Source organism: Brassica napus, chromosome A3 (genome assembly GCF_020379485.1).
Source record: "Brassica napus cultivar Da-Ae chromosome A3, Da-Ae, whole genome shotgun sequence".
In the NCBI taxonomy this organism is placed as follows: Eukaryota; Viridiplantae; Streptophyta; class Magnoliopsida; order Brassicales; family Brassicaceae; genus Brassica; species Brassica napus.
Window position 1 is genome coordinate 29,421,032 of NC_063436.1, and position 17,791 is coordinate 29,438,822.

General features: G+C 36.5%; 4 protein-coding genes across 4 annotated transcripts; 3 read left to right on the forward strand and 1 right to left on the reverse strand.

The window, feature by feature from the left end:
- Positions 1-1,617: 1,617 nt before the first annotated feature.
- LOC106420358 (glutathione S-transferase T3-like) lies at positions 1,618-2,403 on the forward strand. Its single transcript, XM_013861205.1, has one exon. It carries the CDS (start codon positions 1,618-1,620, stop codon positions 2,401-2,403), a length of 786 nt encoding a protein of 261 aa, XP_013716659.1.
- Positions 2,404-2,648: 245 nt separating this feature from the next.
- LOC111214508 lies at positions 2,649-4,706 on the forward strand. The gene is made up of 2 exons (XM_048765664.1): positions 2,649-3,008; positions 3,439-4,706. The coding sequence occupies exons 1-2, from the start codon at positions 2,838-2,840 to the stop codon at positions 4,699-4,701; spliced, it is 1,434 nt and encodes a 477-aa protein (XP_048621621.1). The 5' UTR covers positions 2,649-2,837; the 3' UTR covers positions 4,702-4,706.
- Positions 4,707-7,827: 3,121 nt separating this feature from the next.
- On the forward strand, positions 7,828-11,336 carry LOC106420464 (coatomer subunit beta-1; the record flags this gene model as incomplete). Its single annotated transcript, XM_013861304.3, is given in 5 exon segments — positions 7,828-9,776; positions 9,964-10,473; positions 10,553-10,638; positions 10,713-10,918; positions 11,026-11,336. Coding segments are annotated over 4 exon segments (2,750 nt in total), but the record flags the coding sequence as incomplete, so codon positions are not given.
- Positions 11,337-12,187: 851 nt separating this feature from the next.
- Positions 12,188-13,444, reverse strand: BNAA03G51540D (protein OXIDATIVE STRESS 3 LIKE 2). The gene is made up of 2 exons (XM_048765669.1): positions 13,028-13,444; positions 12,188-12,710 (listed from the first exon to the last, which is right to left on the reverse strand). Exons 1-2 carry the CDS (start codon positions 13,276-13,278, stop codon positions 12,317-12,319), a joined length of 645 nt encoding a protein of 214 aa, XP_048621626.1. The 5' UTR covers positions 13,279-13,444; the 3' UTR covers positions 12,188-12,316.
- Between the last annotated feature and the right edge of the window lie 4,347 nt (positions 13,445-17,791).

Here is a 17,791-nt window from a genome sequence, read left to right on the forward strand (position 1 = left end):
TTCAAAAAAATCTAGGTTTGCGACAGGAGAGGCGATTCTTGTAGCGACGCCGACGATTCTTCTAGCGACGCCGATCCAGAGCACAATTGTCCATCAAATCGACGACGTAGTGAGATTTCATCGAGCTGAGGTCCGTTTTCGAGTTGGTGGCTTCGTCTGATTGTATCGATTTAGGGTTTTCTTTCTTAGGGTTCAATAGAGTCTGCGATCTGAAATAGATTAGGGGGTTTATTTGTTAGGGTTTTCTTTGTTAGGGTTAAATACAGTCTGCGATCTTAAATCGATTTGGGGATTTCTTTCTTAGGGTTTTCTTGCTTAGGGTTCAATACAGTCTCCGATCTGAAATCGTTTAGGGGGTTTCTTTGTTAGGGTAGTAAAGCGTGATTCTGGTTTGATATAGGGGTCATTTGTATGTCAATTGAAATAGAGATTTGTGTTTATCTTAGTTAACTGTTTCTCTTACTTAATTGTTTCTCTTCCTCTTGCAGATGGATCCCGCAGAAGAAAGACGACATTCAAAGAAGCAAAAGGATCACTGCGACATGTTAGGGTTTGTCGCGGATTCACAGTACGGGGTTCCAAGAAAGTGTGCTTGCGGCGGGAGAATCATTGACGAGGTACGGGGGAAGGAAGACTACGACAGTCTTCCTGGAAAGCGTTTCTTCACATGCGTAAACTATGAGGTCAGTGTCAATCTGCATTCATTTTCTTATAATTTATGTAACTTGTAGTCTCTCTAATATTTGTTTTGTGTTGTGAACAAGGATGATGGGTTGCATTACCGTCATCCTTGGGTGGTTGCTGTCCAGGAGGAGATCAAAACGCTGAGCACGCGTCTGGATGAGGCAGAGGAGGTTATGAAGGGGGTGTGGAAACTCAATAAACGGATTGAGGACCTAGAGGTAAGTGTATCTCCTTGCTGTAGTTATTTGTTACATTGTACTTGTTGAGTAAGTAAGTTAAAACTCATTGTTGTTTCTATGTCCAGGAACAGGTTTCAACCCTGTCTGAGCAGGTTGATTATCTCACTGTCGAGGTGGGAACCCTGGAGAAGGTCTGTTTCGACTGATAATCAGAGGTACGTATGAATTTTTGCGTGAATTAATAAGTAGAACTAGTTAAATGTTGGCGTGAATTAATAAGTAGAACTTGCTAAATGTTTGCGTGAATTACTAAATAGAACTAGTAAGATGTTTGGCGTGAATTAATAAGTAGAACTAGTTAAATGTTGGCGTGAATTAATAAGTAGAACTAGTTAAATGTTGGCGTGAATTAACTAGTTGTCTGAGTTGGTTGGTTCCACTAAACTGAACTGAACTAGTACTGTGAGTTGGTTGGTTACTCTGACGGTATTAATAAGTTAGAACGAAAAGTACAGTGTAATTTACTCTGTGTTGGTTGGTTGGTTGCTCTAATTGTGTTGAGTAGTTGATTGTATTAAGTGGTTGATTTGATGTGTAATGACTGCTCTCTGTGAAGTAGTTGTTCTATAGTGGCTTTTTTATTGAATGTTTTGCAGCTAGACTTTAATTTTTCTCTCTTGTGGTTGCTTAAACTAGTTTAAATTGAGTACACAAACCCCATTAACTTATTACATCAACCTAAACCATAACAAAAATGGATACCTTTACCATAAACTCTCCCGGGTTTACTTCGCTCCTAGCTTCGCAGAGCAGTCCAGCAATGGACTGCGACTTTGCTGAGGCAGTAGCCAACTCTCCCGGGATAGTGAAACCGGTCATAAAGAGAAAGTGGTCAACAAAAGAAGACCTAGTGCTCATCAGTGGGTGGCTGAACACGAGCAAGGATGCTATTGTCAGTAACGAGCAGAAGGGAGGATCCTTTTGGAAGAGAATTGAGCTCTACTTCAATTCAAGCGCTCAGCTCACTGGCTCAGTTCCTAGAGAATGGAGTCAGTGTAAGCAGAGGTGGGGAAGGGTGAACGAGCAGGTGTGCAAGTTCGTGGGGAGTTATGAGGCGGCATTGAAGGAGCAATCTAGTGGTCAAAATGAGAATGATGTCATGAAGGCTGCCCATGACATCTTCTTTAATGATTACCATGCCAAGTTTGCCATGGAACACTGTTGGAGGGAACTGAGATATGATCAGAAATGGAAGTCATACTCCAAGACCAGAGATGCCGGGAAGGAGAAAAGGAAGGAGAATGAAGAGGTGATGCCTGAGGAGGAGGTTAGACCGGCGGGTGTAAAGGCTGCGAAAGCAAGCAAGTGCAAGCGGCACGGGAATGAAGCTGCTTTCGATCAAATAGAGAGCATCCTGGCTGCGAGAAAGAAAATATCCCAGCAGAAACTCCTTGATCGTCTCCTAGCCAAAAATGAGACTGATCTATCTCCAAATGAAATCAGTCTCAAAAACAAACTCGTTTCTGAACTGCTAGATTGAATTGGTTAACTACTGTTTTTTTCATTATTTACTTGCCTCAATAAGTTTAGTTAAAATCAATGGTAGAATCTCTGAATAGTTGAGCCATGGGTCATGGGATTTTAACTTTGTAGTTTAGTTAATACTTGCCTCAATAGGGTCATAAGTTTGTAACTTGGTAGAATCTCTGTTTCTTATTATTAACTTGCGTGAACAGAAAGAGTTTTAAACTTTGTAGTTTGGTTTTTGTTTTGCAGGTCACGGGATTGTCATCATGTCTGGATCACGGGTTGCTATGTCTGATGTTGCTTGGCTGTTGTTGCTTTTTCTCTACGGATGCAGTGTACTATTTTGTTAGTTTGTACACTGCTACTATGTTCTGAACTCACGGGTTGTACTTTGTTTCTACACTACTTTCATGTCACGGGTTATGTAACAAACAAGCATATATTAATATGCTCTCTTCATGTATGTTTCTAAATGAGAACTCAACTTCTTCTCATTGTTTTTCTGAATCATCATATATATTTCCTCTTGTATTTCATTCGCACTTGATCTACTACAAACGAAGAACAGAAGAGCACTTGAACATTTCCTCTTGTATTTCATTTCCAAAGAGTAATCGGGTATATTTAAATTTTCTGTTGCACTTGTATTTCTGTTGCACTTGTATTTCATTACAATATGGTAGCAAAGCTGTTAAAATGTCACGTTTGAATTCAAAAGATATTTTTCTTTTTGTAGTCAAACATTGCCAATAAGCTATGTTAAAGAATTCTAATTTCTTTAAAAATCAACACGTACAAATATAGTATTTAATAATCCATGTTTTTTATAATATAAGCTATGTTAAAGAATTCTAAGCTATGTAACTAGAGTTTGGTATTTTTTAAAACTTACTTAATTATGTTTATTTTAACATTTTAAAAATTGTTAAATTTTACACACAGTTTATTTAAAAATTTTAAAAATTTTAGTTTGGATTAATTAATTTTTTAATTTTATACTAGGCATATAATAAAATTGATAATTGTATTAATTTTTTTTTTAAATAAGGGAACAATGTCAAGCTCCTCAAATGATGAAGTATATGAAGTATTTGAAGAAATGGTCGACGAACAAATTGATGATTTCATGGACTCCGTTATTGCCAACGACCCGAAGAGACGAGGGTATATCGAAAGAGATCGGGAACAAGGACACAATCAACTATGGCACGACTATTTTAGCGAAAATCCAACCTACCCACCGGAAATGTTTAGGCGGTGTTTTCGAATGAACAAACCTTTGTTCCTTCGCATTGTCGAACGCCTAAATAATGAAGTTCCATACTTTCAGCAACGAAGAAATGGTCACGGAAGGTGCGGCCTATCTGCACTTCAAAAATGCACTTCAGCGATACGAATGTTGGCATATGGTAAAGCCGGAGATGCGAATGACGAATATCTCCGACTTGCGGCAAGTACTGCACTTTTATGTTTGGAAAATTTCACGGATGCGATAATACTATTGTTTGGAGGTGAGTATCTAAGAAGACCTACACCAGAAGATCTTCAAAGACTACTTGACGCTGGAGAGGCACGCGGGTTTCCGGATATGATAGGCAGCATCGATTGTATGCATTGGGAGTGGAAAAACTGCCCAACGGCTTGGAAAGGTCAGTACACACGTGGTTCAGGAAAGCCGACAATCGTCTTAGAAGCTGTGGCATCACAAGATCTTTGGATATGGCACTCATTTTTCGGATTACCAGGTACCCTCAACGATATCAATGTTCTTGATCGGTCACCAGTTTTTGATGACATTTTACAAGGTCGAGCCCCTAAAGTTAAGTTCAAGGTCAACAACCACACTTATCGTATGGCCTACTATCTTACCGACGGAATTTATCCTAATTGGGCAACATTTATCCAATCCATCAAACTCCCTCAAGGTCCAAAAGCAGAGTTATTTGCTGAACGTCAAGAATCCACCAGAAAAGATGTCGAACGGGCTTTTGGAGTATTGCAATCGAGGTTTGCAATTGTTAAGAACCCAGCTCTACTATGGGACAAGGAGAAGATAGGAAAGATAATGAGAACTTGTGTCATATTGCACAATATGATAGTGGAGGACGAGCGACACGGATACATTCAAATTGATACATCTGAGTTCGAGTCTGGACAGTCTAGTCGAAGTTCGAAGGTGAAAAGTAGAGAAAGTGTCAATGTCCCTATGCTTACCATTCGCAATCAAATTCGAGATCCACATTTACATGAGCGTTTGAAAGCTGATTTAGTTGAAAATGTTTGGGAAAAATATGGTAATCATGATGAATAATCTTTGTATGTTCATGAATTCTCAATGTATTGAATAAAACTTTTAAGAAATATTATAAAAATTTGATGAATTGAATAAAACCAAACTTTATTCCATTATATTGAATATTCACTTTTCTAAATTTAAAAACCAAATTTATTTCCATTTGATTGAATACAATTCTCATTATATTAAATATTCACTTTTCAAAAAACAAAAAAATTAACTTTTTTTCTCAAATAAATAATATTATTTTATTCTTATAAACTCACTTTCAGGTTCATTGATGGAGAAGCAGTATTGATCCGGGTTCATCACTATTCAGGCCCCACCATTAAATTAATAAACAATACTTATGAACCCCAAGAGGGGGTTCATTGATGGACTTGCTCTTACGATGCATGTTTATGAAGCGGATGCCGTGTTATAGAGAACGTGACGAAAATTCAGGAAGCCTGAATTTAAAAAAAAAATCAAATTTATTCATCAATGATCAAATTACATTATGAAGCTTGTACTCATTGGATTGCAATTGTTCTTACTTTTTTTAATAATCGAAAACACTCTTAGACGAAGGAATATGAAATTAGTTGACTAATCGCGGTATTACTAAGAACATCTCAATGTAAAGTTTTACTTGAGTTTCACTCTAACCCTATTACATTTTGAAGTAAAAAATGAAATTAAAAAAAGTATTATTAATTTATTTTTTGAATAATTCAGCTTTTAATATATTATGTAGTGAAAGGTAAAATAGGGTTGAAAGAGATTTGACTCAAAACTCCATTTGAAATATAAATTGGAGTGTGCACAAAAAAAAATTGGAGTAAGTAGGCCTAGGCATTTTAATCTGAACCCAAAAATTCGAACGGGAACCGATCCAAACTTAAAAACAAGTATATCCAAAACTATAATTTTTTTGTGTTTCTATTTTTTTATAAATATATATATATATATATATATATATTATTCTATAATTTAGTTAAACTATCTTTTGTTAACAACATTTGTTATTATTTTATAACATTATTAAGTAATATGAAGCTTTAAAATGTAAAATTTATAGTTTAAAAATGTTATATTTTAATTATTAATAGTTTCATGTAAGTTATTTTATAAATATCGACTAAATTTGATGGAGTTAGGTAGGCCTGGGAATAATGTCCATAACCCGAAATCCGAACCAAACCCGAACCGAAAAACTCGATCCGTACCCGGTTCGAAATGTAAAATATATCAGAATGGGTCTTGTAAGGTGGTACAAAACATATCCTAACCCGAAATGTTATTAACCGAACCCGAAAAACAAAAAAATTCGAAAAGATATCTGAAGAAACCGATCCGAATGTCCAAATAATATACAGTATAATTATATGAAACATGAATAAATACTTCAAATATTCAATTTCATATTTATTTTGATATGTTATCTAAAAATAAGTATTTAAAAATTAAATAACTACCTAAAATACTTAAAACAATAAATATATATTTCTTATGTTTTACTTTTAAATTTTAGATTTTATTTCAGTTATATCTGAACCGATCCGATATAACCCGAATCCGAATGATATATGATTGCTTTATGGATTCTATGATGTGATACAAAACTGACCCGAACCCGATGTGTTATATCCGAACCCGACCCGTACTTGTAAATTTACTAGAATGGAACTTAGGACGTGTTATAAAAGGAAACCGAAATCCAAAAAACCTGATCCGAATGCCAACGGGTACCCAAACGCCGAGGCTTAGAGTTAGGTATGTCATGTCCTTTTCACATCCTAAATATCTGAACCCGATCCGGATCCGATATGGATCCAAAAAACTACATGTGTTATATGGATATTTTAATTATAGACCTGAACCGACCCGGATCTGAGAAGAACTGACCCGAACCCGAACCGAAAATTTCGAAGTATCTATAGGGTCTAAATTTTTAGGATGCAGATCCGGAAAAAACCGGTCCGAACCTGACCCGAAGGTGTAGGAGTAGGTTAGAGATGCTCTAGCCAGGTAAAAGTCTAACCGGATGTCCTAAACTCCTTAACCAGTAATTCAAATCATCATTACGCTCACTTTAGATTGGGTTTATTTTGAAAACCAATAGAAACGTATGGATTGGGCTTTTCATGAATAAATATTTGGGCCTCTGAAGTTGACTCGTTCTCTCCGTTCTTCGTTCAAACAAACACAATAAAAAAGGAACAGATTTAGACGAGTAAACAAACACACACCCACCATTTGTATCCATCCCCTCACTATGTGCAGCGAGTAAGTTTGTTTCCCTGAGATCCAAATCTCTCTTGACTCCAAAGCTTTCGCAAATCCGTGGATCTCCTCCTCTCTCTCTCTCTCTCTGGATCTCGTACCTTGAGGTTCGTTTCTCTGTTACTCATGCTTCAGATTTTTTTAGAGATCGATTCGATTTTCTGCGGCGTCTTTTGTTTTGATCTAGATCCGATCCCGTTAGGAATCCGATTATCTTGTTTACGCAGCTGTGTGAGACTGCGAACTATGTAGATCCGATTGCTGCTCTTCAAATCTGAGGAGCCTAAAGCATAGAGAGATGAATTTTTTTGATCCGAGGCTCTTTTATTGTTTGAAATCGATTTGATCGTAGTTGTGGCAAAGTGATGTTAATTGCTAGATCTGAGGATTTTAATTTCGGTCTATGTTATGTATCTATCTTTTCCTGATTGGACATTGCTGAACATTGATGTTGATCTTAGCCATTTTTTTTTTTTAAAGAAAAACTGAATTTTAAAATACGGAGATTCTTTATTCATTGTATGGAAATTTTTTTAAGTAGAGTGGTAAAGATTATTGCTATTGTAAATAAGGTTCTTGTGGAAAATATCAACATTATGCGTATCTTGTTTGTTACTATGTGATATGTACCTCGTTCTGCCTTTAATTAATCATGAGGATGTGAAAGTCTGATGTTTGGTTCCTGTTCACTCTATTGTCTCATGTAACAGTGGTATTTTTTCCTTTCATTTGAGCTCATAAGTTTTCTTCATTTACGTTTTGACGCAGCACTGGAAAAGATGGACAAATCTTGTACCTTACTTGTGCACTATGACAAAGGGACGCCAGCAGTTGCCAAGGAGATTAAAGAAGCTCTTGAGGGCAATGATGTTGAAGCAAAAGTTGATGCCATGAAGAAGGCGGTTATGCTTCTGCTGAATGGCGAAACCATTCCGCAGCTTTTCATAACTATTATCAGATACGTGCTCCCTTCTGAAGACCACACGATCCAAAAGCTTCTGCTGCTGTACCTGGAGCTGATTGAGAAAACGGATTCTAGGGGGAAGGTGCTGCCTGAAATGATTTTGATTTGCCAGAATCTTCGGAACAACCTTCAGCATCCTAATGAGTACATTCGTGGAGTGACGCTGAGGTTTCTCTGCCGGCTGAAGGAGACTGAGATAGTTGAGCCTTTGACTCCGTCAGTGTTGCAAAATCTGGAACACCGCCATCCATTTGTTCGTAGGAATGCAATTCTGGCCATCATGTCGATATATAAGCTCCCAAATGGCGATCAGCTCTTCGTGGACGCACCTGAAATGATCGAGAAAGCTCTGTCAACAGAACAAGATCCGTCTGCCAAGAGAAATGCATTTCTGATGCTCTTTACCTGTGCTGAAGAACGAGCTGTGAATTATCTTCTGAGCAATGTTGACAAGGTTTCAGACTGGAATGAATCGCTTCAGATGGTGGTGCTGGAGTTGATTCGAAGTGTGTGCAAGACTAAACCAGCTGAGAAGGGGAAGTATATTAAGATTATTATTTCTCTGTTAAGTGCCACTTCCTCCGCAGTTATCTATGAATGTGCTGGGACGCTTGTTTCTCTCTCATCTGCCCCTACTGCTATTAGGGCTGCTGCCAACACCTACTGTCAGCTTCTTCTTTCTCAGAGTGACAACAATGTGAAGCTTATTTTGCTCGATCGGTTGAGTGAGCTTAAGTCATTGCACAGAGATATCATGGTTGAGTTGATAATTGATGTGCTCAGAGCACTCTCAAGCCCGAACCTTGATATTCGCAAGAAGACACTTGACATTGCCCTTGATTTGATTACTCATCATAATATCAATGAGGTCGTTCAGATGTTAAAGAAAGAAGTTGTGAAGACACAGAGTGGAGAGCTTGAGAAGAATGGAGAATACAGACAGATGCTTATTCAAGCAATCCATGCTTGTGCGGTTAAGTTCCCTGAAGTTGCAAGCACAGTGGTCCATCTTCTTATGGATTTCCTGGGAGATAGCAACGTGGCTTCAGCACTTGACGTGGTTGCTTTTGTTAGAGAGATAATAGAAACAAATCCCAAGTTAAGAGTGTCAATCATAACCAGGTTGTTGGACACCTTCTATCAAATCCGGGCTGGAAAGGTCTGCCCTTGTGCACTTTGGATTATTGGGGAGTATTGCCTATCACTTTCGGAAGTTGAGAGTGGCATTGCAACCATTAAACAATGTCTTGGTGAATTGCCATTTTATTCTATTTCTGAGGAATCTGAGCCAACTGAGACCTCAAAGAAGATTCAGCCAACCTCTTCTGCCATGGTGTCCTCTAGAAAACCTGTGATTCTTGCTGATGGTACTTATGCTACCCAAAGTGCGGCCTCTGAGATCACATTCTCAACACCAGCAGTCGTTCAAGGATCAGTGACTTCTGGAAATCTCAGAACACTGCTTCTAACTGGTGACTTTTTCCTAGGAGCAGTGGTTGCTTGCACATTGACTAAACTTGTTCTTAGACTGGAAGAGGTTCAGCCATCTAAAACTGAAGTGAACAAGACAGTCACACAGGCTTTGCTGATCATGGTTTCTATGCTGCAACTTGGTCAATCTCCGGCTTCTCCACACCCTATTGATAATGATTCGTACGAGAGGATTGTCTTGTGCATAAAATTGCTTTGCCATAGAAATGACGAGATGAAAAAGATATGGCTGGAATCCTGCCGCCAGAGTTTTGTCAAGATGATTTCTGAAAAGCAGCTAACAGAGATGGCGGAGCTAAAGGCAAAGACCCAAACAACTAATGCTCAACCTGATGATCTCATTGACTTCTTCCATCTAAAGAGCCGAAAGGTAACAGTATTACTATCTAAATCATCGCTTCCTTCATTGATTTTCTTTTCTTATGAATTCCTTGGCATTCTGTTCAGATTTTCATTTTCTCATCTTGAAAGATGGAAAGCTAAGTTGTTAGTGGTTGGTTGTGTGTTATTTTTAGTTCGGCCTGTATATCAAATTACTGATGATACGTTTCTTTCAGGGAATGAGTCAACTTGAGTTGGAAGACCAGGTACAAGATGACCTAAAGCGTGCAACTGGAGAATTCACCAAGGACGAGAACGACGCGAACAAACTCAACCGCATTCTTCAACTCACAGGATTCAGTGATCCAGTCTATGCCGAAGCATATGTGACAGTCCATCACTATGACATCGCACTCGAAGTTACCGTTATCAACCGTACAAAGGAAACCCTTCAGAATATGTGCTTGGAGTTAGCAACCATGGGTGATCTGAAGCTTGTTGAGCGTCCTCAAAACTATAGTCTTGCACCAGAAACGAGCATGCAGATAAAAGCAAACATCAAGGTCTCGTCCACAGAGACCGGAGTCATATTCGGGAACATCGTCTATGAGACATCAAATGTAATGGAGCGAAACGTCGTGGTTCTCAACGACATACACATTGATATCATGGACTATATCTCCCCTGCTGTTTGCTCCGAGGCTGCTTTCAGAACCATGTGGGCAGAGTTTGAATGGGAAAACAAGGTAATTCATTACACTTTTACCTTTCTTTGGTTTGTTTGAGTTTGGTATTGACCATTTACCGTTGTGGTCTTTATGTCAGGTTGCTGTGAACACCACGATTCAGAACGAAAGAGAGTTCCTCGACCACATTATCAAATCCACAAACATGAAGTGTCTCACTGCCCCGTAAGTCCAGATTTTTATTTCTTCTCTTATAGACTGAAACTTTTCGTTGTACTAATTGATTCTTCTATTTGCAGATCTGCCATAGAAGGAGAATGCGGGTTCCTTGCAGCAAACTTATACGCAAAGAGTGTGTTTGGTGAGGATGCTCTTGTGAATGTGAGTATCGAGAAGCAAACTGACGGAGCATTGAGTGGGTACATAAGGATAAGGAGCAAGACGCAAGGGATTGCTCTAAGTCTTGGGGACAAAATCACCCTCAAACAAAAGGGTAGTAGCTGAGGTCAGCTATTAAACCTTCTCTTATCCTCTTCTTATATTCCATTTGGATCCTTTAACGTTGAATATTCACACTCCTTAACCGGGTACATTACCAATTGATTATTACAGGCTTGGAATGGTGGCGCACAAGGTAACGTTCGTTTCTCTTTTAGCAAATCCTTTTGTTGGTCGAGTCTGTTTTACTATATGGAGAGAGGGAGGCGTTTTAAGTATATGTAAAGACCAAACTGTTATCATTTCTTAACCGGTTTATAGTTTCCAGTATGGTACCGATGGATTCTTCCTCATGCGGCTGTGCTTTTTTTTCTTTTTATTAGTACCTGAAGATTTTGTTTTTATTTGTGATACTTTTTTCTTTCTATGATGTCGTTTGTTGGGGAGATTAAAACTATAATGATTTTCATAAAATGCTTTATCGATTGTATGTCTCGAATTTTCATGGTTTTTGTTCAATTTTATTAATCTCGTAAGTAAAAGAAATGATTTTAGTATTGTCCATAGAAATGTTTTAATAAGGACTAAATTAAAAGAAAATATACAATCTTGATTACCTACCTGAATGCCTTTTTATTGCTTGTGAAATTTTTTATTTGGAAGAATAATAACGTCTAAGTTAGTATACAATTTATAAAGTCCATTTTTCAGCATGTTATCCAAAGTTAGTAACATCTTCAATACTTATCCGCTTCGTTCATTTTGTTTATATGCAATATATTCTGAAGTAACTGCTATAAGAGGTGTTTAGAGATACAATAAAAAAGAAAACAAAAGCAGGACCACTTTTGTTGGCCAAAAAGCGAAGAAAGAGGCAGGAGCAGGACCAGTGGTAGTTAGAACGAGAATGATTCTAAAATCAGTTTATATGTTCTAAAATCATGAATGCCTCGTTTAATTTAGCTAGCTTTAAGTGAAAGCATACTCAACAATTGGTGCCAGAAGAAATGATGAAAGAATATGCCGAGAATCTTGAATCTTTTTTATGAATATCAGTTTTTAAGTAGTTGGAGCAACATGGCTCATGCAATGCAACGTGTTTCATCAAATTACACGAGAAACCTTATCCTTATAGACCTTAGTTCACATTTCACCTAACCTGATCTGACCTAACCAAAGTTTGTTAAAAAATATTTTTTTCGGGTCAAATAATGGGAGGATATTCACAAAGATTACGGACAATAAGTATGATAATATTGTTTAATTAGTGGAGATCAAATCAAATATACAAATAATAATCAAACTCGCTATCGTTTAAACTTCAACAAAAGTATGATCATCTAAACGACTAAACCATTAGTTATATTCTTTACTCAATCTATCAAATCACTTATTGCCAACGTAACTTCCTCTACGCTAGAATTAAAAAAAAAAACAGAACAGAAGTGGGTAATAGAAATGGATTTTATCGATCATCATCTGGAAAACTAGATAAGCAAAAACAGCTCTGAGTTTGAACCATAAAATCTCTGTTATTCGTCATCTTCATCCTCTTATCTTGCAGCTTATTAATTTCCTCATCACTACTGTCATCATCATCATCATCGTTATTGTATTTGTGATCATCTTCATCAGATTCTTGCAACGCAAGTAAAGGCATAGAATTAAGATTAGTCTTAGGGTAGAAGCTGAAAGATGACGATAAAGATCTTCTCCTTAGCTTGTTAGCAATAAGCAATCTCCTTCTCTTGTTCAATGGACTCTCCACTTTCTCCAAATCCTTGGTGTTGCTCACTTCCATTCCCATTAGATTTCCAAATGACTTCGATTTCCCTATGTAGTGATTTGATAATCCTCTCCTTGAAAAAAACAAAACAAAACCAAACAATCAGACAAATTCAACACTTCATCTCCGACCATGTAATAACAACATCCATAATGTTTGAATTGTATGATTAAGCTTGAACAATATCAAGACAAGACCGGTAGTTCAGGGATAAATGATAAAACAAAGTGATCAAACAGGGTACTAGCTATCATAATGGCTTTTTATATATTTTTTACTGAATTTGAATCGAATATATTCAGGCGAAGATCAAAGAATCATTTAATCATCTCTTTAAAAAATATAAAAAAAATCTGAAATTTAAAGGATGATCCTTTTAAAGAAACGTACTTAATCGGAAGAGAATCTTCCAGAGAGGAACTGAACGAATCCAGCCATCTTCCTTGTGACGAAACGGTGCCGTCTTCTTCTTCTTCTTCCTCGCTTTCGCTGCTTTCTCCCGTCAACCCGACCGATGACGAACTCTCCGGCGGAGACTTAACACATCTCCTTAACCTCCCACCACGGCTAGATTCCTCCGTCAAGAACAGAGCCTCCGGTGCAGCCTTCTCCTGCGCTGGCACACCTGCCAGAAACTCCATGGGCAGACGCCGCGATTTCTCAAGTTCTTTTAGCCTTCTCTTGCGCTATCATCAACCGGCGATGCGCGCAAGTTAAGAGCTCCACTAGGCTAAAACTAATCGCCAGAGAGAAAGAAAGAGAATCCACCGATCGGAGAAGATGAGAACAAAAGATAAAACAAGTATATATATATATATAAAAAAAAAATATATATATATATATCAAGTTTCCGTATAAGAAACTGTTTGTTTTATTTTTTTTTTAAAAATAGAAGATACGAATACGTATATATATATACGTTTATGACTGACAGTATTTGAGTCTCTCTGTGTATACGCGCACATGGTCTAAAAATAGTTACCCCCGGGGATGGATTTGACGTTCGGACACGTTAACGATGACGTGGTGGGAATGGATTGGGTAGCTATCGGACCATATACCCGGACGTTTCGGAGCTACTGTCTCCGTTATATCCGATGCTGTTGAGTTCGGTGGTCGTTATAACACCAACAACTGTTACCTTATCCATTTCTCATTGCTGTTTTTTTTATATTTTTTCAGTTTTGTAATGAATTTCTGTCAGTGAAACCAGATAAGCTTTTAACAAATTGGATTACTTATTGTACTAGAGTCTTTTTCCGCGCTACGCGCGGATAATCACTATAAATACATTTTGTTTTGATGTTTAATTACAATATGAGCTATCTTGTTGTATTGTTTGTTTTTAGAAAAAGTTTATTAGGTATATATTGATAATTTTAACTTAATTTTGACCCTTTTTTTGTTTGGTGTTTTGCTATTTATTGGTAATTAATTTAACTATTGTTATTACAGATTTTTGTGTAATCAAATAGAAATTGCATGACTAATTTATAAAATGTAATTGTATAATCACTGTAAATGAAGATAGAAAAAAATTAACTATCAAACAAAATTTACCTAATGTATGAAATAAATAAGATGTGATAATTAGCTGTAATTCACGATCTGTGAAAGTTAAGCCCTAAAATTGTTTTATATTTTATATGTTTTATACCCCATCTGTTTCAAAATGTTACAAGCTTTAGGTTTTCACACTTAACAATACAACGTAAGAAATCTTAGTATGATATGTATATTTTTTTGTGATCAACTATTTCCATAAATTTTAACCAATCAAAATTTAGTAAATACAATTTTTTTTTTTTTTGAAGTTTACAATTTACCATTACTATCTATTAAAAGTTGCATTGAAAAAAAATAAAAGATGCATCAGATATATATTTTCTAAAACATGTATTATTTTAGAATAGAAGCAGTATTTTAGTTAGTTAATATTATGTTTCATTCAGATAATGTAATTCTAGGACTTGAGATAGTATATTTATATTTGCTTTGAATTTTTTTTGGAAAAATCAATTGCTTTTTAATATATATTATGATTAGGTATATATGTTAAATGACAAAACACCACTAATAATAGTCTAGGATCAATATTAAACTTAGGGACATTTATGGAATAATCAACATGAAAAAATTTAAATTGTATGTTAGCTTTAATAAGATAGAAGAATGTTAGCTTGGTGTAGGAAGATAGTGAAGAGGTTGTGTTTCTGTTTTTCTTTGGGCGTTGAGTTGATACATGTGCAAGATATATTGAAATCTTGGTTTGTATATAATTGTAAAGAAAAGCGTTTTGTATATAAATATATGCAGTTAATATGCTTTGATTAATATAAAGTTGTTGGTGAGGGAATTGTCTTGTAAAAGTACACAAATAAACGTCCCTAGCTCGGTCTTACTCTTAACTAACGAAACATAAATATTTGACTATAGACTTCTTCGTGTCTGCTTGAATCCGTGATCACTTAGGAAAGCAGAGCATAATGCTCGATGAAAATATCTGGAGTCTACGTGGACATGGTCAAACTTGATCCTTCTAAGGGTATGTGAGCATATCTATCAGTCACACAAGCTATTCACAATGAACTGTAAAGTTACTATCAGGATAATATATGTCTCTTTTACCATATCTCTTTTACCTGACAGTAACAACCTGCTGCTGCATTCTTTTTTGGGAGCTTCCGTATTTATCTCTGAGACTGTTGCTTCTTTCATAGTAATCGTCTCATTTGAGTGCTTTAATACGCATCGGCTGGCATTTCAACTTTATCTTCTTCCGATGTCCGAGGGTCACTTGTGATCTCAACAATTTCCGTTGGCAGTTTTACTGCTGGTGCATTGTTGTTGTCACTATGAGCGGGTTTCTTCTCGCCTTTAGATGCAGCAGATGTAGTAAGAAATCGCCCCTTGGGAGGAGGACAGCGTGCGGACTCCAAATCTACATTACGGCGATGATAGTTTAGCAGTGACGACTGATAAAACCAAGTTTAAGAACTCATGAATTGAGATAATGACTAAAATATAAATAGATGGATAAAAATACAAAACGCTAATTTCGGTCGGTTTGTCTCCAGAACTATCATTATTTCGCCGGCTTTTTCTTTGTTTTTATTTATATTTTACTTTTTAGCCACATTTATTTTACTTTTTTTTTTGTCAACACATTTATTTTACTTATGTAGTAGATAATAATAGGTTGACAATTCCTTTCGTTTATTTATGTGCTTTTGGCTTTTCAGATTTGCATAGGCATGTTAGAGATGTATCTGTTCGCATCATCATAGAAGGCAATCATCTCTGGTTCTATTAGCAATAGCATGCATAGTAAAGCTATTTCTATTAACACCTGTAGTTGGTCGGGTCTTTAGCCGTTGTAATGTTTCTTTGAACACACAGTTAACATTATACATGCATTTAAAATTTAGTAAAAAGGTTATTTAAATGTCTTTGAGGAGACTGAGCTATTTAAATGTTTGTATAGCTTCTCTTTGCCCTTGTAACCTAGGAGGGACTGTTTCTCCGGTAATCCAAAATTTTGTACTGTTTCCGATGCCCCATTAAAGAGTTTAATGAATTTCAATTTTTTTTTAAAAAATAAGTGACCTCCTAAATCTTCTTTGGTAAAACAAAGGAGTATAAGTGGAGAAGCAGATAAAGCCAATGACAGAAAATGAAAAAAAAAAACAATTTGAGTCACGGCGACTTACAAAGATCTCTACAGTTTATATAAACGCCAAAAATATAAATAAATGGATAAAAATACAAAGCGCTAATTTCGGTCGGTTTATTTCCAGAAACTATCATTATTTCGCCGGCTTTTCTTCTTTGTTTTGAGATTCTGTAAAATCATCCGTTTAAGAGCATCTCCAACCCATTGCTATTTTCACTTCTATAATAGCATTTAGAGGTGAAATTGCTCCAACCCACCTCTATTTCTTCCTCTATAATAGAGATCTCTATTTTTTCCTCTATTTATAGAGGAAAAAATAGCATTCCTCTATTTTTTACTCTATATTTTAGAGATTGCTATTTTAGGGGAATACATTGGAGCATATCTCACCTCTATTATAGAGTTTCCCTATTTTAGAGGTGAAAATAGCAAAATACATTGGAGATGGTCTAAATAGCACTAATAGTCTAGATGACCCATGAAGAAAAGACCCATCTCATATCTTTCTCTTAGATTCTTTTTATTATAAAATAAACGTTCACTAAATAAACATATGGACTGAAATATGAGACATTAATCAACTTTCTGAAAATCTTATTATAAGAGAACCTCTTGCTTAGCTGCTTAAAAGGTATCAAAAAAGGTAATTTCTTCCTAAAGAACATGGCTGAGGCAAATCAAAGATAATTCAACTATATAAATCTGCAATCAGGGGCCATGGTTCATGCCGCATATTGCAAACCAAAACGCTTATCGGGAAGTCCTTGCGAGGGCCTCCATATCACCCTCTCAAATAACCCGGCAGTGGTGACTGAGTGTGCGTCCTTCTCCTCATCTCATATAAGGGAAGATTCAACTCTATATCAGTCAATCAACAAATAGACCATAATTTTTTGTACTTTAAATAAATTAAGACAAAACAAACGCAAGAGTTATTACCATCAACGTCAAGAGACCATCAAAGAAGCATTCAGACTGGTATGAACTCATAAAATTCTCTTGCCCTGCAATCTGGCAAATCACATCAATAGGATCAATAGATGAAATACCCCTTTTGACAATTCCTTTATTACAAATAATTACAAAAGTGAGACAAATTGAGATCCTAAATTACACAGTTTTAAGTTTTGAGCACAAAGTAACTCGAGGTGGAGGATACATATTAAGCTTACATGTCAATACGGAGCCGAGCACCAAATTCACCGTTACGCCAATCCGAGAAGCAGAAAGTCCGACCAAGTTGTCGAAGGATGGCTGATTGAGAAAAATTAGCAGCAGATGAAAAAATTCTCGAGGATCAAATGAAATCTGCGCCGGTTCAAAGGGGATGAGAGTAGATATGAGATATTCATCTCCGGCGTGTAACATGAACTATATATAAAGAGGAACTCCGAGTCGGTTACGAAACCCACCACTAATGATGGTCTGAGTTAACACTGGAAGATGTAGAGACAAAGGAAGATGAAGAGTTAACGAATTTA